At 35.5% G+C, this 26,203-nt stretch overlaps 1 protein-coding gene across 9 annotated transcripts in view; it reads right to left on the reverse strand.

Moving 5' to 3' along the window:
* The window catches only part of VPS13A (vacuolar protein sorting 13 homolog A), a 108,825-nt gene that overhangs the window by 75,107 nt on the left and 7,515 nt on the right, over window positions 1–26,203 (reverse strand). For 8 of the 9 annotated variants that reach the window (XR_008233326.1, XR_008233327.1, XM_052775612.1 and 5 more), the window contains exons 2-22: window positions 25,611–25,654; window positions 25,041–25,083; window positions 23,947–24,042; window positions 23,562–23,663; window positions 22,799–22,908; window positions 22,396–22,455; window positions 21,160–21,219; window positions 20,847–20,927; window positions 20,338–20,395; window positions 18,561–18,688; window positions 18,229–18,335; window positions 17,427–17,598; window positions 16,999–17,061; window positions 12,969–13,104; window positions 12,212–12,306; window positions 11,264–11,406; window positions 10,647–10,848; window positions 10,443–10,557; window positions 7,578–7,714; window positions 4,328–4,460; window positions 3,416–3,533 (exon numbers count right to left, since the gene is read on the reverse strand). Coding sequence is in view for 7 of the 9 variants with exons in the window: in XM_052775612.1 (XP_052631572.1) it covers window positions 3,416–3,533; window positions 4,328–4,460; window positions 7,578–7,714; window positions 10,443–10,557; window positions 10,647–10,848; window positions 11,264–11,406; window positions 12,212–12,306; window positions 12,969–13,104; window positions 16,999–17,061; window positions 17,427–17,598; window positions 18,229–18,335; window positions 18,561–18,688; window positions 20,338–20,395; window positions 20,847–20,927; window positions 21,160–21,219; window positions 22,396–22,455; window positions 22,799–22,908; window positions 23,562–23,663; window positions 23,947–24,042; window positions 25,041–25,083; window positions 25,611–25,654 (2,203 nt within the window). In the remaining 2 variants the exon portion in view is untranslated. Of the gene's footprint in view, window positions 1–3,415; window positions 3,534–4,327; window positions 4,461–7,577; window positions 7,715–10,442; window positions 10,558–10,646; window positions 10,849–11,263; window positions 11,407–12,211; window positions 12,307–12,968; window positions 13,105–16,998; window positions 17,062–17,426; window positions 17,599–18,228; window positions 18,336–18,560; window positions 18,689–20,337; window positions 20,396–20,846; window positions 20,928–21,159; window positions 21,220–22,395; window positions 22,456–22,798; window positions 22,909–23,561; window positions 23,664–23,946; window positions 24,043–25,040; window positions 25,084–25,610; window positions 25,655–26,203 lie in introns of those variants that run through there. The other variant, XM_052775616.1, reaches the window with a different exon arrangement.

A 26,203-nucleotide genomic window follows, 5' to 3' on the forward strand; every position in this document is an offset into this window, starting at 1 on the left:
AAGCTTTTAAGGTTCAGAAAACATCTGGAACACAATTATTCCCAACTTGTAGAGACTGAGGCATGGAGGAACTAAGTACTTAATCGATGAGGAAATCCACACAGAAACTTCTTCCAAGTTCAGACTGGTTATATTTAGAGAGAAGGAAATGTTAAAGATGCCATTCTCAAAGCTGCAAATAAGTACATTCCTTCAAACTGATTTTTTTTTTTTTTTTAAATACACACTAGTATATAGAAGGATGCTCTTAATATTGGTATAATAATCCTGGCTTCATACACGTTCAAAAACCAGATGACAGGCTCCCAGACACCTCCTTCAGAAAATGGGGGAACCATATCACAGGATAAAACAAACATTAAAAAAACCTTGCACAGGCTAGAAAACTACAGAATCATATTAGTGCTTCCAAATGTGAAGTGACAGAAGCTGTAAGGAGCACTGCATCCTATTCTCAGAAATGACAGAAGGGCAGATGTTAAGATCCGACCACACAGTAAAAGCCCATTTTAAGTGTTAGGAAGCATGAGCAGGTGAAAATACAGGTTAACAATGAAAGGCCTTTTGATACAGTGGTCTTCAACAAGTGAAAATTACATAAATTAGTATTCTCTTCAAGGCAGCAATATACCAATGTGCCTTCCTAAACAAAGCCAGCACAAAGTCCTGGTGAATTCATCATTGGTTTTGAACAACAAAAATCACAAGGAATTCAACTGGCTTCAATGGTCACCCAAGGAAGTACAAACATCAAAGACTCAAAAAAATACAGACACCCAACTACCTGCTTTTTAGATAACTTAAAGTAAAATAGGTGCCCTCTAAACTAAGGGACTCATTCATAAAATTCTACTATAGTAAACAAAGCAATTTTGGTACTAGTTTTTACTGTAGAACAAACATTTTTCCACTCACCTTTCTCAACAGAACTATGCTATTCTTTAGCACAGTTCCAAACAGTAATGAAAAAAAGCTCAGGAAAAATATAATGCTGGCTTTATATGCAAGTATACTTATAAAAATTGAAATATAAAGGAATAGCTACAAGTATACTAAAATACATTCATATATGTGTAACTCATGTGAGCAATACTGATGTATAATACCCTATTCAACTATAATTACTAAAATTTACAGTTTAGAGGATTGTTGCTGACACAAAAGCTATCAGTTAATTTTCATCATTTGTGCATGATGTCATCTAGAGGTCACATGGACCTAAATATTTGTATATAAACACTCATTAACTGACCATTCTTAAAAACACAAAGAGGTTATGCAGTGATAAAAGATTTGACATTTGAAGCTACATTGATAATGATATTATTGATGGGTTTGAGTAGTCAAAGCTAGAGAACAACAGAAAATAGAACATTTGTAGTTTCAACTGATTTGGGATGTATATAACCAAAAATAAAAATTTATCACAAACGATCTTAACCTGACATATACTATTCAGAGGTTCATAATTTTCAGACTTTTTAAAGAGCTCAAAGCAAGAAGGAAGAGCAAAAAGCCCTTAAAGGAAAGGTCAACTCTGCACCATCAGGTAAAAAGCTGCTGTACCAGTCATTTCAAGACTGGTAGATGACTCTAGAGTATTATAAATCATCTGCAGAATACATCCTGAAAGCATTTGTAGACTGAACCAGGTACAAATGAACAAGTGCAGGTGTTGTTAAGTCACAGTATCAATATGCTAGATTTGAAATGGTTACTTGCTCTTGGTGCAGGTTAAACTATTAGTTATGATTAGTAACTCACTGTGGTATAGACTTATCTAGTACTAAACTGCTGTCCATGGCATTCCTAACGGTTGTAGACAGTGCAGGCACTCAGAAAGCAGCAGCAGCTGATCTCCAAGAAATATTACTATCTCAGTGGAAGAAAAATTTGCCAGTTTCTAGACACAGGTAGAAACTTCTTACTGCCAAGGAAGTGACTATATGAGAATTCGGTGTACAGAAATAATATCCATTAGGTAAAAATTTCCCAGAATCAGTCTAGACACATAAACTGCCAAAAGGAGAAGCACACCTGGTAGCCAAGACAGTTAAGACAGGTAGTACTACAATACTGCAACAGGTGTTCTCATAAAGAACAGACACTCCTTAATCCAGGTTATACTAGCGTAACTTGGAGAGATGTCAATTACAAACCTACATTAAAACAACATTCTGTTATATGACCATCGAAATGAAATCTCACTTTCCCTCCCTGGACTTTCTGACATAACAAGACAGATTCCTGTGAGTTGTATTTCCCTTGTCTCACCTTCTCCACCAAACAGCGAAAAAGTAAGGAGGGAAAGAATAAGATGTTTTGTAAAGTCAAGCATCAAAATTCAGAATCTGGCCTCCCAGCTTTCCAGAAGGTGGCACCATTATACCATGCAATCAATGATCTGCATTCACAATGCACTGGTGAGGTACATTATTTTTAGGGGTTTTTGTCTGACTAAGCAAATCCTAGATTCTTCGTAATTCTTTAATTTCATAAGCTGCCTCTTGATTTTGCTGATTTTACTAAACAATTTTCTGCAACAGCCTAGGTCTATTTTTATGCCATTAATTTTCTGAAGTGCCTAGCTAAAATCTGAATTTCCAATAGTGTTAAGAATGAAATAAGTATATGCTAACTTGTAGCATAAGAATATGATTCTTATTAATGGCTTACTAAACCAAACTACCTCATAATGCATTAGTGTGCTAGTCTGCAAGTACTTCAAAACAGATCAGATTTTTTTTAGGTAGTAGTGTCCTTATCGGACATGAGTGAAGATGCACTTTCCAAAATATGTGCAAAGTTAATCTTTGCCACTTTGACTCCGTGATGTTTAACATCAAAGTTCCATCATTAATAGTAGCATATATTTTCTTCTGATTGAGTACAGTTTCCATAACCAACAGGTTTTTTGCTAAATAAGCCTAAGTGCAAACTCAATGCATTAAGAGCTGTTTCCCTAAGAGGTGATCTCTAGTAGGTAAATAAACAAGATGAATAATGTAAGTGAAAGAGAGGGAGTATGACAGCACATTACTTTTCAGAATATTTTGTGATGTTTATAAAAGAGACTTTATAAGTTCAGATTTTTTGCTCCTCAGTATTTCCAATGAGGACTGAAATGTAGCTATTAGAAACACCTAATTAGAACAGGTATTAATATATTTAATAAAAATCTTTAAATATATTATACATACTTATTTTATAACAAGGTAACATTCTATCACCTCTTCTATATCTGGCAGCTTCTTAGGTTTATTCTCTATTTTTCTCGATTAAGGTATTTTACTTCCAAGATTCACACATGGCCAATGTAAAATAGCGTAAGTATAATTAGATCCTTGATTTTTTTCTTTTTTTCCCTGAAAAAAGTCATTTACCATAAAATTTCAAAATAGGAAAAAACACATACTTGGGCATTCTTGCATCTGTAACAACCATAGCCCTGCTAAATTCCACTTTTACATCCAAGGGCTGCAAGATATGTTGAGATGAATATTTCAGCTTCCGAGCCTCTTGCCAGTTCTCATCTAGAAGAGCAAAGAAAACCTACGCTTTAAACATTGAGATTCCTTCTCATTACACATATCACAGAATTAAAGTATCTGATATTAATTAGTATATATGGCTGAAAATTCAGGTGACACAATCTTGTTTACAGCTCTATCAATACATATATATTATACAAGATCTAAACTTCAGACATAAAAGACTACTTAATAATTTCTACCGTTCACACCTAAACAGCTACCCCACCTGTGCTGCAGACTGCTAAGGTCCCAATTCTTAACATGCATGGTACTGGGAGTTTAGGCTCTGGATTCCCCTCTGGAACCAGAGGGTTAATAATTATATGCTTAAGACTTCTCTGGTTCTGACTCTTTGTATGTTGTTAGTTCCCAAAATACTAGTAAAAGTGTCCTTCATTAAGGGATTCTGACCCTTTCTTTACCCTCACAAAATGATCAAACCCAAAACTACTCATGGATTCTGCTTTAAATTTGGAAGGAAGCAAGGAAAAGGCACTGAAGGAAAACACCATAAATAAATAAATTACACTCTTATATTTATTATGCAACAGATCAAATGAGATGCCTTCAAAAATAAGGGATTTAGTAAGTTTGTTTATTTAGCAAAAGCTAAGGTTGGAATTTAAGGCCTAAAGGTGTGTTTTGGAAATTCATAACATGTTCATAGAACTGAGTTTAGAACAAGAAGTATGTTCCAAAGATTCTCCATTGCTTCAGTTAAAAATATAAAAGGCACATGAACCACCAAAATATTTTTACTCATATAGAGAAAAATTACTTTCATGAATACTTACCATGTTTGCTGTACAGTAACTGTATACTACTGAGCTGGATATCAAAACTGTCATAAGCTCTTGACATTATATCTTCGATAGTGCTTTGTCCTACTCTGAGTTCTGATAAATCAGAACGACTTTTGCTTTTCATCTTAAAAACAGTCAGAAAAAAGCATAAATCAATTTCAAACATATTCAAAGCACTAATTCTACAAATGCTTGATCCTACCACGACAAAAGATTAAATTTAAAGTCCTCATTATAAGGGCACAGAATCTTACAAATATCACAGCAGAGGAGATATCTAAAATTAGTAGCCTGTATCAAAAAATGAAGAGTTTTAAACTCCATTTCTTCTTCAAGCAAAGAAACAAAATAAAAAATTAATTAAAATCTATGAAGTTTTATACAATGTATTTTTTATAGAATTATTTCCTTTAATAAGTGACTCATATCCTAAAGTATAAAGTCTCAAACCCTTTGTAATCAGTAGAATAACTGTTTCGGGGTTTTATATATAAAAATATTACTGCATTGATCACCTCAGAAACATGAAATCTATTTTTGATTCCTGTTGAATTTAGTTGTGGCATTACCCTGTTACATATTAGTCAAGCAGAGGAAAAGGGAAAAGGGGGTTTGGACTGTTCGTCATCAAAGTTCAATGTCTTTGCTTTAATATCATTCAATATCCCTTTGACTCAGCTTTGGGATGCACACACTTCTTTGGTATTTCACATCTGTATGTGCCCTCTCTGCTGTTCATCTCTGATGAAATGTGGCTGTCCTCATTCTTAAATGTCTAATAATTTTGGATCCATTTTTTTTTTTTGTCAGTCCCAGAAAATATTCAAGATAACGTTCGTAACTGTGAAAAAGGTTTAAATACTGGTGTCCAAGACATAGCATTTCTTTTTCCAGTGCTACTGAATGATGACTGCTTTTACATTAAAAATAGCTTGCAGACTGAAAATTCAGAATTACCAAATTAGTATTGCCTGTGCAACCTTAATTAAGTCCACTTATGTACCTACATTGACATACACTTTTAATTTTATATGCCATTTCCCCCCTTGGGGCTTGACTTTATCCAGTACACAACTGAGGGAAAGAGACTATTTGTTTTGTATTAAACATACTCATTCAACAAATGACTGACATTCACTTAAACATACGCCACTCAAAGTGAATACAGAATTATTAATCATATCCTGAGAAGCATTTAACTTTTCTCTTTTGGTACTGCCAAATTCCTTCATCTTGCTTTCTAATTTCTATTAAAGGACAGGAACCAATCCAAGAGTCACACTCACTATGAAAATCACTCATCGATTGCAGAACAAATCTCAGACATTTACTGGAGTCTGATTTTGAAAGGTATTCTTCTATATATTATTCTGAGAGTAATTTCCTGTGGATGGAGCAGAAGAGGTGGGCTGTTCTATTCCCCAGCTCCAACAGGTCTAGGAGGCTGTCTCAAGCACCCAACCAATATACAGATTGATTACTGAACTCTACAAAGTGCCTACAAATAACCGGCATTCAGAACAGCTGGTAAAATCATTAGTCACTGAAATAAGTGATCTGGTTGTAAATCCAAATTATTTTTAGTATCTACACAGCAATGTTTTTCACTAATTCCACTTTCTGAAGCATCTGATATATTCTTTTTCAACAAGGCCAAGTGCCAGGACCTGCACCTGGGTCAGGGCAACCCTGGTATCAATACAGGCTGGGGGATGAAGGAATTGAAAGTAGCCCTGCAGAGGACAACTTGGGGATACTGGTGGATGAAAAGCTGGACATGAGCTGGCAAGATGCACTTGCAGCCCAGAAAGCCAACCATATCCTGGGCTGCATCAAAAGAAGTGTGGCCAGCAGGTCAAGGGAGGTGATTCCCCGCCTCTGCTCTGCTCTCATCAAGACCCCACCTGAAGTACTACATCCAGGTCTGGACTCCTCAGCACAAGAAAGACATGGACCTGTTGGAGCGGGTCCAGAGGAGGGCCACAAAAATGATCAGACGGTTGGAACACCTCTCCTATGAAGAAAGGCTGAGAGAGTTGGGATTGTTCAGCTTGGAGAAGAGAAGGCTCCAGGGAGACCTTGTTGTGGCTTTTCAATATTAAAGGGGGCTTATAAGAAAGATGAAGACAAACTTTTTAGTAGGGCCTGTAGTGACAGGACAAGGGGTGACGGTTTTAAACTAAAAGAGGGTAGATTCAGACTAGATATAAGGAAGCAATCTTTTTATGATGCGGGTGGTGAAACACTGGAACAGGTTGCCCAGAGAGGTGGTAGATGCCCCATCCCTGGAAACATTCAAGGTCAGGTTGGACGCTGCTCTGAGCAACCTGATCTAGTTGAAAATGTCCCTGCTTATTGCAGGGGGGTTGGACTAGTTGACCTTTAAAGGTCCCTTCCTACCTGATCCATTCTATGTTTCTAACTGAAACCCACCCACTCAAAGTCAATCTGTGGCAGACATAGAAAACTTACTTCACTTTAGCAAGATTTTAAGCTTTGAAACAAATTCTTATTAAAAAAGCGGATAAGGCAATCTAAACAGATAGCATGTGGCAGAACTGTTCTTACCCAGAGTACAAGTAAAAAACCAAAAAATTAAATTGCCTGTATACATGTAAGATCATTTGTCCTGAAAGAATACAAGTTCACCAAGGAGTAAGAAGATTGCTAATAATATGTAGAAACAGTCTCTTCTATGATTTTATAGTGCTAAATTATAATTTTAAATATATCATTAAACTACCTTTTTGACTTTTCCCTTGCATGAAGCATCTCAAAAATACCTCTAATTTTATCCAAGTTATTTCATTAATTTGGCAGTACGTTTACTTTTCTCATTTTAAAGTAAACTGAATGACCAAAAGGTAATTGATAACAAGAATAATAGTAATATTAAAAATAAGAAGACCACTTAATCATGTAAGTAAAAAGTTTACTGTTTTATATAATAAGGTAAAAAACTGTTAGACATTTTCCACATAACAGTTCAGAGCATCAACAGTGGTTTCATTCCAGGGGAGGATTATTTTCTAACAATTCTTTCAGGTTGAAAGAATCTACTGAGAAGAGTTCAATAATTTCTGCCTTGACTGGAAAGCAGTTTAAAATAAATACCTAATACATAAACTGCAAGAGGAACTTTTACTTAACCAGTACCACGTAATACAAGTTAAGAAACTGGAAATCACATAAAAGCCAGACAATCATTTTCAGTAAGTTACTTCATTAGGTAAATACATACCTTAAGACTACCAAGATCCAGAAGTAGTAAATTGGATGTACTCTCATAGAATCCTTTTTGTGGAACAATGATGTATGAAGCCATGAGGTTAATTTTGAGGTCAAGAACTTTCTGAGTTTCAATAACATACAACAGACCTGAAAATTAATGTAATTAGTAAATAAAAAAATCCATACAGAAGCTATGGAATTAAGAGAAGCTATAAAAAGAAATTCAAATCTAACTTTGAATGAGCTGTGAATGCTAGATGACTAAGTTTAATTGCAGGTACAGATGTTCTTCAGATTTCTTCTGAATGAGTATTTATAGGCAGTCTTTAAAGAAGCACCAAGTAGATGAAATGATGATAGCAAGCAATGCTAATGGACAAGTAGAGACAGGAACACAATACATGTAAATCCAAAAAAGTTTCATACTAGGCAGATATGAAATGAGAAGAACTGGAATGTGTACTGCAACTTGGCAATTCCCGAGTTAACCCACTGTGCTCTGTAGATTCAGAATTTTAATTGTTCTAGAAGTTCTTATTGGCCAAACTACAAGTGTTGTTACTACTGAGATACTGAAGCTTACACTGGTTCTGTGGGCAAGCATTTCCATCTTGAGATACTGAAGACCAGCAAATAGAAGGTCTTACAAAAATTCTGTTTAAAAATCATGCAGTTAGTTGGGAAATTCAGACTGTCAGAACATTTGAGATCAAATTCTGTTTTTTTGCTCATCTGAAGAGGAATGAGTAGTCTTTTTTCAAGTTAGCACTGAAAACAGCCACTGATGCAGCCACAAGCCATTAAATACCTAGCAGGTGCAACAAGCTGATGATCACAGAAGCAGAGATAATAAATTACAAAGATGACAACATGACACTGCAGCACACCCACATTGCTAAGAAAGCAATTAAAACTGTTCCAACATTATCAAAGGTTGTCCTGCCACAGGAGAGCTAGATTAGTCAATGAAAAACCGGATGGCAACCACATTTCAGGATTTGCAAGACAGAACAACTTGGATTAATAAAAAGATTAAGATTTTTTCAGTTTTCAATGCCTAACTGTATTCGAGTGATGCAGAAAGTTCAAGAAAATACTTTCTTTTTTCCTTCATATGTAGAGAATGTAGTTGAGACCATAAATTGAAGTCTGTGAAACTAAGCTTTTGTAGTGTCTTTTAGTGGTGATGGACATCATAACTATTTTGGTGTAGCAAGTTCCTTCACTTCTGCAGTTCACAGTTCCCCAGTATTTTCCAGCTATCTTCCACTGCTTGAAACAAAAGTGTTAAGAATTCTTTCCTGAGAAGGACTGCAAGTGTGAACTTATTAACTATATTGATATAATTCCTTTTTTTTAATTCTACCTCTGAGAATAGCATAGTCTCCTGCTGCAGAATATTCTGCAGATGACATCTTCCCCTGGTAATTTTGTAAGTCTCAGCCAAGATTTTACAAGCAACGCACAGCATATTTTTAGAAATTTCCATCAAGCTTCTCATTTGTGAGTGGAACAAGCTTTTAGATTACTATGGGCAACTCAGCATTCTTGTGAAGGTAAGAGTCATTGGATATACCTCTAAAGTAATGCTATGCTTAAATTGTAATAGACACATAGCATGATTTCCTATTGCCACAAAAAAAAAGAATCGTGATCAGAACTAGAGTATTCGGTGGTAATGAGCAGAGAAGCAAGCATATTGAATGTAAGCAAACTTTCATTAAATTTATCTCAGGAATGAACTGTGGTATTAATATATTTAGTATTGCTGGAGAAGATTCTGATAGAAAAGACAAGCAAGTTGATTGATAACTTTGGTTAATCTGACATTAGTCCTTAATGAAATAGTTCAGTCAAAGAAGAACTAATGAATAGAAATATAACTGACGCCTGATTTCATTCCTGATACTAGCTTGATAAAAGCAATTGATTAAATATACATTATGCTTGAGTTTTCTGTGATTTCTTTCACTTATTATCACTGAGTATTCAGATTTTTTAAATGTACAATTTAAATATTAATAGGTTACAAATTTAAATGAGGTTGATAAATTTCACTGATTTTTCTTTTCCTTTTGAAAAGAATTTATATATTAAATCTCCCCTTAGCATCCTCTCCAATCCACAGTTGGAGAGAGGACACTGTGCTGGACACGCCTCTGATGTAGAAAGCCTCAGACATCCTTACTGGAACAAGTTAATTCCACAAATCTCAGTGTCAGTCTTAAAAGTATTCACCAATTTCATTCATGTGTCAAAATACAAGATCTCTAGAAATAAAAAGGTAGGATGAAATGAAAACTAGAGGAATGGCTTTAATGCTGAGTAACTCAAGACAGATAAATATAGTTTATATAACTTGAACTGAGTCAATCCAGATGAAAATCAACATTCATCGAGGAATAAAGAAAGTGGAAAACACCTATACAAAGGCAGATAGTGTCCTGAAAAGCAGCAAGTCTGGAAAGGATTTAGGGGTTTCATTAGAGGACGAAGATCTCAGTATCAGTTTTTAAAGAGTATGAAACTATTAAGGCCATTAAGATACTCACACAAACAAAACAGAAAAGTTGGAAGTAACAAACTGTTTTTAAGTCTGCATAGAGTACAACAGAATAAATACTGAAATGCTACCTCAGGGTGTGAAGCATATTTTACAAAGGAAGCTGAAGTTGAAAAAGATACAGACATAAGCCATATCCAATACCTAGAACAAATGCTTTGTAATGAGATTGAAGAATTCAACTTATTTAGGTGTTGTATTAGAAAGCTCTAACTTGGATCCATAGATCTCCATATGTAAAGATGTAATATTTTCACTCCTAGAATCAAAAATTTGTCTGATTGTACAGTCAGAAGAGCATGCAGCACTTGCCTGTTGATGTTTTTTCACGGAACTCTTCAAGCTTCATCAGAGTTGCTGATGTCAATTGCTCTAAATGTACATCTTTTGGAGGCCTGAAGAAATCCACTAAGCTATTTATTGTCATCTGTTAAAATAAAGAAAAAATAATACATGGCAAATTTACTGTTAAGTGAGATTTTTCAAGATTTATAATGTATTCAAATATTTACTTACTGCATCATATACTATTTCCAGTGGCTGTGATTCTATTCTAAGCCTCTGATCTGCTTTCTCATCCAAAGGATTAGTCTCAAATATTATGCTTAAGAGTGAGGTACTCTTGTCTGAATAGACCGTTCGAGAAGATAGAAGACAGGGTGTACACTTTTCTCGGGACATGCCTGTAACGTCAAGTGAGGTAATTTTTGTTTCAAATCTGTAAAGAAAGGTAAACAGCATGGTCAGATGTAATATCCATCTGGCTAGGTACAATTAGGTGGTTAAGAGTATAAGGAATGAGCTGAAAGAAAAAACAAACAACAAAAAAAACCCAAACACAAGAACAACATATCTCTATCCTACTTAAGTTAGTAACCGGATTGCTTGTACGTAACAAACTGAAAAAAAGGACAAAATCTGTATTGGCACAAAAAATTCTGAAGAGGGAGAGAACATAATAATGGAAACAGTATCCATTCACTTTGTCTATCAGTTGCAGGATGATTCTGTTCCCAAACTGCACAAGAAATGACAGTGAAAAATTGAAGTTAATTATCATAACAGAGCCTTAAAATGTCTATTAGCTGTCATCAACATTTCATGAGGAGCAACAAAAGTTTGATAAAGTTCACCTTATTGCTTGTGCACCTGGTCGTTGGGTAAATACTGTACTCAAGCCAGTTAATGCAAATTCTACCAGCTCAGGAGTTTGCTTGTTTTCTCTTATTGATATAGACATGCTTAATAACTTCACAGAGAACTTCATGGCTTCATACTAGATATGCAGGAAAAACAACAACAGTGGGTTATAAAATATGTTAATATACATTTCAGTACAGCTTATGACAAGATGAAAGCCATAAATACCAGTTTGATACTATTTTTCTAGTCCTATAAATAGTTTGTATCACAGCTGGTGTAAAAGTAATTCCCAAATAGTTATAACAAAGAGACAGGGTTAGAGTAAGAGTAGACTATGCTTACAAACTTATGTCTTTGATGTCTCTACACCACATTATGAGATAAAGGGCCTCTGACACAGAGCTGGAAGGCAGTCCATTGTACCGTGCATGGTAACTTACATAAAGATGACTTATCAGACAATTTCTGAATGGTTCAAAAATGTTACTCTTCCCCACTACAGTCCTTCAATCATCTCTTTCCTTATATACTCACCTACTGTACCTCATCTACTATCACTCATATTTAAGATTCCAGCGAATCAGTGCACTTTCTTAAAAAATTTCTGAATATTGTAAGAGGATATATGAAGCATTTCATAACTTAAACAATACACTATTTATACGATTTTATTCTAGCTTGAGCAAGCAAAATTTCATTCTGAACTTCTTCAGAATATTCGAAGTAAGCTCTATAACAACTCTCCTAAAACTACACCTAAGGATGCCCCGTTCCACACAAAGCCAGCATGCAGTAACTTAATTAAAAAGTATCAGAACAGTATTCAAATATAGAGACAGAGCTTCAAGCAATTTTAAAAGCAATTTCCTATCAGCTTTAGATTTTTATTAGTAGACAAAGCTACCAGTTGTTTGATATCATAGTGGGTTACGACTTACTGATTTTGGAAGGGTTGGATCTACAGCTGTTTCACTATATCCAATTGCTGCATAAAGTTTAGCCTTCTCTTCCCGTGTCATCAGCTCTTCAAGACCTGTCACATTGCAAGAGGTTAGTTAAACTCAATACAGGTATCTGAAAAATGCAAATACTGTTATACACTTTCCAGTGCTTGGTAGCTCTATAACATACAGTAGATACTGTCATCATTGTTCTGAATTAGTAAAAGCAAAAACCCTGAGGTCTAAAGCAAAGTATTCTTTAAAATGCAGTTATACTTTTATTCTGACCTACTCTATTTCCTAGCTTACTAACAATGAAGCAATATTTCTAATTTACTTTCCATTTTCCACAACCTTTACTATGTGCCTTGTACTTAAGTGAATCAAACTCCAATGCATTGCATGAAATTATAAAATGAATGGAAGTAAAATAGTTTACATTCCATTAACTGCTACTGTTTTCTAGCACTTTCTTCAAATCCCCATACACAGTACACCATGCAGACAAATGCAAAAACTGTGGCAGGAGAAAGCACAAAATGAAGACAGTTCAGAAAGACTTATGGAAGGGATTGTAAGATACCTCTGTAACATGCAATTAACAACTTCAACAGCAAAAAAAGGCTGAGAAAATGTAAACATCACTAATTCAATAGCCCAAATATTAAACAAATCCAAAGTTCCATTGTTAGGGTCCTATTATTCTAATAAGTCATTTTTAATAATAGAAGAAAATACCAATAAATGAACATACTTGAACCCTTTACTTCTTGTTTTTGTTCATCCTTTTTTTCACCTGACCAGCTCCACATCCAACTAAACCAGCCACCAGAATTTTCATCATCTTGTTTCACTCCTGGTCTGTAGATTTTTAATCCAGCCTTAGTTGCCTGAAATATAAAAAATACTCAGACAAGTCATTTTCTTCATGCTTCTTTAATTTTCTTAAGAAAAATATAGACCCAAGACATGCTCTAACACATCAAAACATCATTAGACAACCATTGAAAAGGCAACATGTTTTTTTTAGTTTTTCTTCTAATAACTTCAAGTACACAGTGCATCATCAGACCGATTCTCACTTGCATAAAATCAACCACCTTTATGAACAAGAAGAGCAAGCAAAAGGTAGCTGATTTTAAGTCAATAAATGTTTCCTACCACAAAAAAAAAATAATTCCACAACATTATACAGCGCTCTACATTACAACAATGCACTTATAAAGAATCATTAAAAATACATATATAAGCAATTAAATAGCCAGCACAGGCCAAATTTTAAATGATCCCTATATTTTTCATTTCATGATATATGTCCAAAGCAATAATAATTTAAAAAAAAAAAACCCAAACAAAAAACCCACCACATTACTCTTGTAATAGAATATTTACTCTAAGGAATATAGAAAACTATTCCTGGATCTGACACCTACAGCTATAACAGTAAGGAAGCCTTTACTTCTCCCACATTCATTATTTCAACAACTAGGGGTCGTCCTGTCTGATGCCAGTGATGATTCCAATACTGGGTCCTCACAGAAAATGCAAAGTACATCCAGACTTGAGCACCGAAAGTTTGGCATAAGGGACAGCAAACAACCATCAAGCAATCTAAGAGACAGAGGAGTTCTCAAAACTGCAGTGGACCACACAAACTATTTTTCTTCATGATTAATATGATCCAAAAAGATAGAAACACTTGCAGATAAGCCCTGAATTTAAAGATGCTCTAGTGAATGCGATACCCAAAGTGAGTGAGACAGGGATCCCTTCTCAGCATTCAAAAAACCCAACACAACTAGGGAAAACAGCTGGCTATAAATCAGAACTTCTAAGGGACTTGTCACATCTATCCACCTACAGGCCAATGGAAGGCATGACTCACCACAGAAACATAAAGGCTTCTGAACTGATACTATTGATTCACCTCAGAGAGATGAGGAAGAATGTCAGCTAAATGACACAAGGCCTCAAAAAGTTTGAAAAAAATCCTGCAAAGTCCTCTTTGTAAAGGATACCAAGTCATCAAGCAGATGTTAGAGAGAATGGTCCAAGGAAAGAATGGACAAAGCCTTAGAAAAAAGGGCTGTTGAATCTCTGAAATTATCAGTTTCTAGGACACCAAGGAGCTGGTGTTGAAGGACAACTGCCATGGAGAAAAAGAAGCCGTGCTTAAAGGTATAATTCTCAATATGTCTGAGGCAGCAGCTGGCACCAGCGTCCAAGGCAAGAAAGGCTACAGACAAAAGGGAGGGGAACTGTACTTCTGCAAGGATGAAGAGAACATTTGTGCATTATGGGAACTAAAGAAATTTCCTGAAGAAATCCTGTTGAGCTTTCCCCATCCTCCATTTACAATGGTTTAGTAATGAATACAGTCATAGTCTGTGGATAGATTACTCAGCAAGGTAAACTGTTGTGACTAAAAGAAAGGGAGAACCAACAGCATCATCCTGTATTCTGATTTAGGTGAATCATCTATATAGTATTCTCTAGAATGAAAGCACAAAATTTCTCAAGGTATCTGATACAGAGACTTGATGCTTGGCTCACTGAAGCTGGTGTTTCGTACTTATGGCACTAGTGAAAAAGATTAAAAAGTGGCCTAAGGTTTGGGATGTAAAGTTCTTGCTACAGAGTTCCCAGAAAATCAGATGGTACTGTGTTCACAAATGTGAGTTCTGGGGAGCTTGATTTCAAGGTCTAGAGAAAAGCAAGCCCTTGAAATTCAACTCTAAGGTCTGTTTTTAAAAAGCAAAAAAGGCTAACTGTCAGGATACCAAGCCAGCAGCAGATTTGCCTCTTACAAGTCCTTTGAGACCTTTTTCAGAGGTATGATCTGATAACAATAAGATAGATGGGTTCTGACAGATAGATGGAGGTAGAACAGTTTAGAATCACTGTGACCTGATTTTCAATACTTGGAAATAAATTCAGAGACTTAGCTAGCAGATCTTTCAAGATGCTTTTCTAACACTTTTCAAATGCAAGGCTTAAAGCCCAAACAAATGAAAATTCATTTGCTTGTGTCCTGGTTTCAGGTAGGACAGAGACAACTTTCTTCATAGTAATCAGTACAGTGCTGTATTTGGGATTTAGTGCAAGAACAATGTTGATAACACACTGATCTTTTAGTTGTTGCTAAGTAGCACTTATCCTAAGTTAAGGATTTTTCAGTTTCCCAGAATCTGCCAGCGAGCAGGTGCCAAAGAAGCTGTGAGGGAGCACAGCCAGGATTGCTGACCTGAACTAGCCAAAGGGTATTCCATAGCATAGAATATTACGCTCAGTAAATAAACGGGCAAGTTGGCCAGGAGGGGCGGATCGCTGTTTGGGCATCTGTCAGCAGGTGGCAAGAAATTGCATTATGCATCATTTCTCTTTTCTTGGGTTTTATTTCTCTCTCTTTGTTATATTCCTTTTCACTACTATTGTTATAATAACTATATTTTATTATTATTGCTATTTTTAAATTTTATTTTAGTTATTAAACCATTCTTATCTCAACCCATGAGGTTTACTTTTTTTCCAGTTCTCCTCCCCATCCCACTGGGAGCAGGGAGGGATATAAGCAGCATGGTCACACTGGAGAAAAGAAGAATAAAACTAGACAGGACATTCTTTGGGATCTCCATCACCTTGCAAAAAGTAGGAGGAAAATGATAAAACCAAAAGAAACTATAAGGTACAAGATAAAAACATGCCCAAATTAAGTGAGAACTAAAACAAAACAAAAAAACCGTTTGCATGAAAAGCACTCCAATACAGCCAAACAACTGAAGGGGAGGGACATGAATGTGTCTTCTGGTTCTGTAAAGTCTGAATAATGATCATACAAGCACCCAAATGTGGGTATACATACAGAAAACCAGAAGGAAAAATCACATTTATGGATTCCTGTTCAGAGTTTTGGTTTAGAAGCACCATATCTATCACTGCAGCAATTGCATTCATACCATACTTAATATACTCCACAAAAAAAAAATTCAAATTTCTTTCAAGCACTGCCATAAGATATGACTGACGTTCATGAAGTTTAGTTATCAATACATCAATATTTCAGATTCTAAACTTCATATTCTGCTTACTTTTAGTCACATCGATTATTAATGGAGAAAGACTACTTCACAGATTTCAGAAAACCTATATAGATTTCATTTCAGTCTCCTGGAAAGATGCTCATTCTCTACATTGAAAACTAAGCAGTACACTAACCTAGGAAAAACAAGGCTAACAAATTAAGTCTAACTACTCATATCACATTATCTTGCATAATTGTCATAATCTACTTAAATCTATTCTGCATTTGCTGTATTCCAAATAAGATTTGCAAACAGTAACAAAAGGTCAACACACTACACATACAGGTGTTCAGCCTACATAATAGGCTATCAGTAAGGAAGGGAATAAACTAATAGTCTAGGCTGTTAGGAGGGAGAGGAAGCCTGAAGCTTTGGGTATAATCACTTCCAACTTGACTTATCCTATCATCCTTTGACCATATTTGCCACAGTAGATCTTCGTCACCAAAAGTGGAAAGATATTTATCCCAGATCAGTTATTTTGAAGAAGCAGTATATGGAACTATTTAATTTTCGCTTAATTACAAGCTGAAACTAACTATGCCTTACAAAATATATATAAATATAAAACATGAAATACAAGAAAAATAGGAATACTGTATGATGCACAATTTAATCACTAGAACTAAAATGATCTGCCTAAAATCTCCACAACCTCATGTTGCAGTTATTCTTAGACTCACTTAAATGATGAAATTTTACCTCAACTTCTGCTTGTTGCCTTGCTAGAGTGATGTTAAAAATATCCAAGGCCTTTTCAAATTCCTAGAAAAGAGGTGAGAAATTATTTTTTGACAATTTCATTTGGTTAGATTTCACGGCTCAGTTTTACAGGAAATGACAGTAAACAACTCTTTCAGTGCAACCCAAGTTAATTTGCTCAAGCTGAAAACTTAAAATAAATCTGGAAAAGCATCAGTTTAAGTTTTTCTTCACTGCAGTTATTATTTTTAAAAATTATCTAATATGTTTGTTAATACTACTCACAGAGAAAGGTACTGATAAAGTTGCAAGTCTGGCCACTGAAAATTTTATGTTAACTTACTAGTGACTTAGGAACATCTAAACATTTAAGTTTAAGAAAATAGCAAGATGAACAATATTTCAGCCTTTAATGGAAAACGGCTAACCTCCAACAATTTTAAGATTTCTTCATTAGGTTTTTTTGATGTTATCTTTGTTTTATACATGTCTTTATAGTTCTTCACTTGTTTCCTGTGGTGCCGAATATGTTCCCATGACCACATTTGGAGCTTAGGTTGAACATTTACTTCAAGGATGCCATAAATAACATATTTCCACCTAAAAGCAAAGACAAATAAGTGTAGTTTACATTTCTTTTGGTATATTGAAAAGACACCTAGAGCTATGCAGACTCCCACTAAATACAACTTCAAGTTGTGAAAGAGTGAAATCCCTTGTCTAATATCACACTTCTGATCAGTAGCGGAACCTAAAGATTTTATTTTCTTCCACATAGGTTGCTATTTCCCCAGATTAAAAAGTAACCTTCTACAAAAAGTGCCGACAAATATATGCGTGTGTATGTGAGAATAATCAAAACATATTTGTAAGGAATCTTCTGAAAAGAAATCTAATCTCTGCCATCTGTGTTGAAACAATTTGCCTATTTTTAGATAATAGCTACGTTCTTGTAATAATACTTAACATATAATGGGGTGTCCTTCATTTCTGATAATGGTCTTTAAGACAGCAAATGCAAGCTTTCAAACACTGTGTCCTCACCTTTGATTTGAGGTACTCACCAATGTTTTTTAATACTCCTAGCTTAAGAAAAACAAACAACAACAAAAGAGAAGACTTAGTTTCAGAAGGAAATGAGTTCTAACCTCCTTAAGTAAGAAACAGTCCCTTTGTAATTATTTCAAATTAATAACTACCAAATTATTTTCAAAGCCTGAGGTAGCCTACCATGTCTTGGCATTGTTGTGCAATGGAACATCAGGTCTGTACTTCCTATATGGCAGATTTCGAGTCATCATATCAATGGACTCAAGAAGCTCCATAACACTGAAGTACTGAAAAAAAAAAAAAACAAAAACATTCAAACCAAGTGTTACTTTCTGAAAACAACATGAATCAAGCTTCTTTTTTAAAAAGAAAATAATTTACAAAGAAAAACAAGACTAAGAAGAAAATTGATTCTGTATGTTCATTATAAAATTTCAAACTGCTTTTCTTAGTATTCTTGCAAACTAACTTTTTTACCACATTACATATAACTTCAGAGAAATAGTTTATACCTGTGGCTTATTGAATTCAACAGTTATATCCTGTAAATTTACATCTAAATCCATTTTCGGTGATGAAAAGTCAACATCAGATCGAGGATTCATAAGGAGTTTGGCTTTAGCTGAAATTGGGCGGAATACTAAAAAAACAGACAGAAGTTGATATAAAAAGTGCAATTAAAATATTTAAGACTAAATGATACATAATCCTTATCAGCTCAATTTATGCCAGATTATTCATCTAAAAATGCCAGACTTCAAAACATGAAGACTTCATCAACACAGCTTAAAACATAACACAATCTATACTCAATTTCCAGTTTCATTATGGCAACATTTCTGGAACAAATATTTGTGGAACATTTTCACAAGATTTCCTGTATGCAGTATTACATGGCAGATGTTTCAATAGTTTATATTTTCAAAAAATCTAATTTTTTTGGCTGTGACATAAGCTATTTATTGTACAAGATAGCTTCAAACATAGCACTTCACTATAATAACTCTTATTCCATAAGGATATTTTTTTAATCTTACTGATGTTTTACACTGTTGTATTGAGTTTGTGTGGCAAGGTTTTGGTAGCAGGGGGATTACAGAGGTGGCTTCTGTAAGAAGATGCTAGAAGGTTCCCCTAAGTCCAATAGAGCCAATGCTAGCTGCCTCCAAGACAGACCTGCCACCGGCCAAGGCCGAGCCCATCAGCGACTCTGCGATAACATATTTAAGAAGGAAAAAAGTTGCAGCAGGCACAGAAATGGCAGCCAGAGAGACGAGTGAGAATATGTGAGAGAAACAGCCCTGCAGACACCCAGGTCAGTGAAGAAGGAGGGCGAGGAGGTGCTCCAGGTGCCGGAGCAGAGATTCCCCTGCAGCCCGTGGTGAAGACCATGGTGAGGCAGGCTGTCCCCCTGCAGCCCATGGAGGTCCGCAGTGGAGCAGATATCCACTTGCAGCCCAGGGAGGACCCCACACTGGAGCAGGTGGGTTCCCGAAGGAGGCTGTGACCCCATGGGAAGCCCACGCTGGAGCAGGCTCATGGCAGGACCTGCGGACTTGTGGAGAGAGAAGCCCATGGAGCAGGTTTTCTGGCAGGACTTGTGACCCCGTGGGGGACCCACACTGGAGCAGTGTGCTCCTGAAGGACTGCACCCCGTGGAAGGGACCCATGCTGGAACAGTTCGTGAAGAACTGCAGCCCGCAGGAAGGACCCATGTTGAAGAAGTTCGTGGAGGACTGTCTCCCATGGGAGGGACCCCACGCTGGAGCAGGGGAAGAGTGTGATGAGTCCTCCCCTTGAGGAGAATGAAGCGGCAGAGGTGATGTGTGATGAACTGACTGTAAACCCCATTCCCCGTCCCCCTGCGTAGCTGGAGGGGGTAGGTAGAGAATCCAGGAGTGAAGTTTGTGCCCGGGAAGAAGGGAGGGGTGGAGGGAAGGTGTTTTGAGATTTGGTTTTATTTCTCATTACCCTACTCTGGTTGATTGGTAATAAATTGAGTTAATTTTCCCCAAGTTGAGTCTGTTTTGCCCATGACAGTAACTAGTGAGTGATCTCTCCTGTCCTTATCTCGACCCACAAGCCCTTTGTTATATTTTCTTCCCCTGTCCAGCTGAGGAGGGGGGAGTGATAGAACAGCTTTGGTGGGCACCTGGCATCCAGCCAGGGTCAACCCACCACAACACTTTACTAAGATTTCTGAATAACAGCCAAAGTAGCAACTTCTGAGAGGCATTAAAAATTAGAAGTATACACGCATATTACCTATACAAATAAAATACCACCTACCAAAATCATAACCTTCTGGAATCACATTGTGGCTGGCAACTCCCTGTTTTAAGTTAACCTAAATACACAATGGAGGAAAAAAAAAAAAAAAGTTGCATTTTTATTTCATGATACAGTTTTAAAATATAAAAAGTTAGCATTTTAATACAAGTTTCAGGTAATCCCTCTGATACACAGTAGAATTCAAAATATTCATCTATGTTTTAAACAGATTAAGACTCCTATTTTTAGCTAATAAAAATCACTGAACAGTAAGATGACCATATATTGTGTATAATTTTGTAACTGGCAAAGGACTTTTTTTTTTTTTTTTTAAACTTCCTCAGATGGGTGTTCTACTTCCATTATATAAAAACCTTAATATTTACTATTTTTCCTAAAAAAGCTATTAGTAACAAGACAATTCTCCAGGACATTGACATAAATGGAAGCAGAACTGAATGTGAAGCATGCTCTATGCTTCACAGTATGAACTAGAATACTAGATACATTATCTCATGCTTACTTACCAACGATTCATCACAACCACCATGGTAGAACATCTCCGATTTCACATTCCAGTAAGCAAAAAGGTTATCCAGTCGTACAAGCTGAAAATACAACAGAACATATGTATTAATACGTACAAATTTTAGATTAATAATTGGGATTTCAGAAAGTCTGGATGTATAAAATATTCAGCCTGTTCCTTGCAGACTATGCATCCTTTTATTTTAGAGCCTATACAGTTACTTATTTTTCTTGATCTCACTTTCTGCGGAAGGAACTAATTCAGCTTGTTTTATTAACAATTCTTTCTTTAGCATGCAGTTTACACTGTACCTTGTAGAACAACTTGGCAGTTTCATCATGTAAACATGGATTCCAATTCTTATCTGAGGTCTGAAATGAGAATTAAACAAAGTTATTCCAATATCTATAACACACCAACATTTTATCATCACTGAAACAAACCAGGAAAAAAAAGACATCATAATTACACCCCACTGAAAATAATGGGACGCCATCTTCTAATTCAAGATGATTTAGCCATTATTTTAAGTGGAAACTTGATAAGGCTACTTCCCTCCCAAAAATACACACATGTACGTGCAGTGACTGGCAGGCTGCACACAAGAACCAAAAGATTCTTTAAAACTCTGTTTTCAGTATTCAAACTTTTTTTCTTTACACCAATATTACTTTTAGGCAGGCTCTTTGGAAAGACATAAACAAGGGACTAGAATTCTTTTGCAATTCTGGTAGTACTATTTTAGTTTGAGCCCAACAGAAACACCGTATGCTATTATACTTTTTCAAGGCTAATAATAAGCATTTCAGGAGTGAAGCAGTAAGAATACTAAGGCTTTTGCTCACTATGCAAAACTGTTTAGGGGAGGGGGCTGGCAAGAAAACTTTCTATGTGCTAGGAACAAGCATTCATAAGACAACTACTTCATTCAAAAAATTTACATTTACTTCGACATATTTCTTTAAGATTATCAGTTGCACAGCAAAAGCTACTGAAACAGAGCAACTCAGCAGAATCAGCATATTGCTACTACTAGGTAGTCTTCCAGAAAAAAAATGTGTACAGACTATGATGACTACTATTAGCACTTTAAAGTGGAGCTTGCAGATCAAAGAACTGAGGTCCCGTTTGAAACAAGATGCCATCCTCTGTTTTTTTTTTTTTTTTTCTTTTCCTTTTTTTCCCTCCCCAATATCAAATAGTAACTTACTCTCTTGGGGCTCATGGCAATTTCAGTAAAATATTCATAGATCTGAATAGCCCAAATCCAAGTCTGGTACTTGGCAACCACAAAGTGCAACAGGCAGAAGAATAAGAATTTCCTCCCAAAGGTCTATTTTAATGCTAGCGCTTTACGTTTAATGGCACCCCCACCACAATATTCATGCTGCATTTGATAAACCAAGTAGTTACCATTGTGCATTGTTCATGATTATAGGTACACTTTCATTAGACAGTATGTTACCAGACAGCACAATAATACACAAAACCTTAACTTAACCTATCAGTATACATCAACATGCTTTTTAGATGAAAAATAAAATTACCTGCAAACTTAGATTCTGAAGTGAAATCCCAAATGACAAGGGGTTATTCCGATTTGTGATCTAACAAAGCAGGGGGAAAATACCAAAAAAGGATTATCTTATGCTCTAAATTTAGATTTGAAGTAAATAACCAACAATAAAAATATATAGCAAAGACCTGACAACTATATCTTCTTTGTACCCAAACATACGCTTATAAATATCTTTATGCTTTGGCACCAGCTTTTTATCAGTTTTTTTGTTTGTTTTTTGGTTTTGGTTTTTTTTTTAAGACGATGAAATTTCCAAAACTGTACTAGGATTCTCTCAATGTGGGAAGCAACTAGAAGAAAAGAAAAGAAAGGTTCCTAACTTCATGTTACAGTGCACAACCCCTTATGCTGAGATATACAAAAGTACTTACATCATCTTCATAGCGAATATGGATGTTGGAAATTTTCACCTGAAGATTTTTGATGACCTGAGTGACTAGTTTTTCTACAAAAGTGTCTTGTTTCTCTTCTTTTACTTTATCTAAGTTAAAGGAAAAGAATTTCATATTTTGTTTGTATTGAAGTATTTTTAAAACTACACTAGAGAAAACAGTAACATAATAAAGTTTGTATGATATTTAAATTTTCTATTACATTCTACCCTAGTTGTATAAAAACATGTCCTTTCAGTATAATCTCTAACATTTATATCCTCAGACTAGATGGTTTTAGCTTTATTACCTGCTGCATGAAGAATCAGGTTGTTCAAAAGTATGACTTGTACCCACTGATACTAAAGGTAGCCAATACAAGTTTCTTGAAAGTACCAAAACTTGAATTTAAGATGGTAAGACTTAACACGTATCAAAGAGCAAATTAAACAGAATCTTTAGAAGGTGTAACCTTAAAAATTCTTTGCTACAGGAAACAAAGTTAAGGCAACATATGACACAAACAAGCAATACTTCAAAAGCCTTATTTATATCATATCACATCAATGCTTCAACATTTTTACTTTCAGGATACCTGTTCTGCAATATTGATGGCAACTACACCTAAAAATCTGTAACTAATAGGTTTTTAAGTAACAAGAGGAAAAAATGAATCTAAAACACTAAGTGAAAATCCAGCATGTTTCTGGATTAAAATAAAGGAAGAAATAGTGTCACTTTCATTAGCTTTTCCCAGTTTTACCTTGGTCAGCTATTTTCTGCTTTGCTTCTTCTATCCTTTGCAATTCTCTTTGTCTTGCCTCCAAGAGCTGCCTGGCTTCTTTTTCAGCATCGTATTTTATGCCTAAATATACAATGTAAAAAGGTATGGTATAAAAAACCTTACACATTTTTGGAACATGCTGTTTCAAAAGCAATAATTTTCTCATTTTGTTAATAGTTATATAACAGCAAAAAAATTAGGTGACAAAATGTAAACTACTGAAAGACACCCCATTCCCATTATCTAATTGTATTCGCTAGGAGTATCTGCTAGGAATAAAGCTCATGAAAACAATATCAACCCATTCCAGATACTTCTGAAATCCCACCAATCTATATTCACTTTTTTCTCTACATTAACTTACTGGCTGTGGGCACGATAAGCAAATAAACTCCATCAAGAACTGCCTCAACAGGTTGAGTATAAAGGTTTTGCCATGGAATCTGTAGATTAAGTTGACCTACAAACACAAAAGAAAAAGGTTGAGGTATACAGTTAGATAGTTGATTGGAAAGAAAAATATTAGAAAGAAAATCAACATTAACCACCAAATCTCTGGACAATTATTATATTGGACAGAAAAAACAGTGCATGAGGCACGTATCCTTTGGGTTGATTTTTTTTACACAGCACACAAATGAACATGAGGCATGTTTTTCCATGAGCAGAACTATTAAATCTACAGGCCCTCTCCCTACTCCCTTGAATTATATTCCTTCTTCCTAACAGCAACTTCTCCCTCCTTGCAAATCCACTGCAGCACCCTCATAAACAAGAAAAGCACGGGCAGCTCATACATAATCACTCAGCTAAACACTCCCAAACCCATGATTTTTAAAATACATATTTTTCTTTCTTTTTCTGTTGAAGAGTCTTAAAGTAGCGTGTATGTTTCATGAACATGGAGACCCTGAGGTTACACCGTCTCTCATTCTTCACACGAGTGTCAATTTTAATAAACTATGAAATCAGTCATAAGAAAATATATACTTCCAGGGTAGATTTGAGGGAAATATAATGGCTTTAGACTTAGTTTGGTTTAACAAACCACTTTTACAAGACAATCAATTTACAATGAGAAAACTTTTCATATTAGCAAAAACAGGGAAGAAGGATAGAAAGGGACGTAGAAGGCAAAATCAGTTGTGGAGTCTTGCTAAGACAAGGGATGAGATCCAGTCCTGCTCAGTTGCTCATCATTGCTGTGTTGGGTTCTTTTCTCATTAATATTGAGGTGATTAGACAAGACTCTAGTATATTTTAGCTTTACTATCTCAGCTCAAGAAAAGGAGCTTCTTCAAAGAGTTTTTTTTCAGAAGAGACAAACTTCAGAGTGTACAAGGCATGCAAATCAAGGAAACCAGGAAAATTACTTGCTTAGGATGTCTAGAGCCACTTGCAAGGAAAAGTAGTATGTTTAGTAACTCCTGCATGGGTGCATGTTAAAATGTAACTTACCAATATGTCCTGCTTTAACTTTAAATGGCACATCCAGCTGACTCTGAAAGAAAGTGGTTTAGAACATTTAAGCTCATTTCAACAACTCGCGAAATGTTCCCACATAGGAAAAAAAGATGATGATAACCTTTACAACAAATTTACCTTTCAACCACTGAAAAAAAAAAAAAAACATTCAATATAATGGAACAAGCAAGTATTTGGTTACTGATTTAGACTGTTAAGCCATGCTAGCTAAATACATTCCCAAGAGCAAGTTTCTAGCTTCGTGAGCTATAGAAAAAAAAGGTCTTTCAGTATTGCTTTTGACCTAAACATATTCTTTTAGCAATTGCTGAGAGTTTTACTTTGGGGGCGGGGGGGAAGCTAAATGAAGCCAGCATACACCTTCACCTTTAAATTTAATCTCAAATTAATTAGGCAATCCACACAAGCGCAGAGAAAACAAAACAGTAATTTTTCTCTCTTAAAAGATAGTGTATCCTAAAATAAGAACTGAAAAAAGCATGTACAACCCAAAATGTTGTTCAAGAATTGTTTTTGCAACAGTTTTTATTTTCACTAACTTACCAGTGCGTTTTCTTTTATTTCAAGATTCTTCAGTGCTACGGCTCCTAAAAGCAAAGAAGCCAAGAAGTAAAACTACAATAAGCAAAGTAGTAGTGGTGCACACTAAACATCCTAAAGTCTGAGTCAGTGGTCCCTGACCTGCGGTTCTTCAACTCTTTGCTATGGAAGATATCCACAAGCTACACCTCAAATATCCGTGAAAGATGATTAAGAACACACTGTTCATTCATGCTACATAATAATATCTGAGATTTTCTCATGGAGCTTGCATGTCCATGGAGAAGAACCCATGATTCCTCAAAGTAAAAATGTTGGCAATTACTGTCGCATTTTCTAAGGACTCATTTTGAAATTAAAAGTTTGCCTCTTTTTCCTCAACCATCTGCTTCCTATGCTTATGGAAATCCGCCAACATTAAATTTGGAGTGAATTTTTAGCCCTCAAAAGATCTTACATATGCAAGTTATATTTATAGGCTTATACAAGTTCACAGGAAGCATTTCAGTAAATCTAATTTTTAAATGTCTTAAGACAACAATAAATTCAGTACTCTATAAACACAGAAAATTTGAATTGCAGGATCTGTTTTTACA

The sequence above is a fragment of the Harpia harpyja genome, chromosome Z (assembly GCF_026419915.1).
Source record: "Harpia harpyja isolate bHarHar1 chromosome Z, bHarHar1 primary haplotype, whole genome shotgun sequence".
NCBI lineage: Eukaryota > Metazoa > Chordata > Aves > Accipitriformes > Accipitridae > Harpia > Harpia harpyja.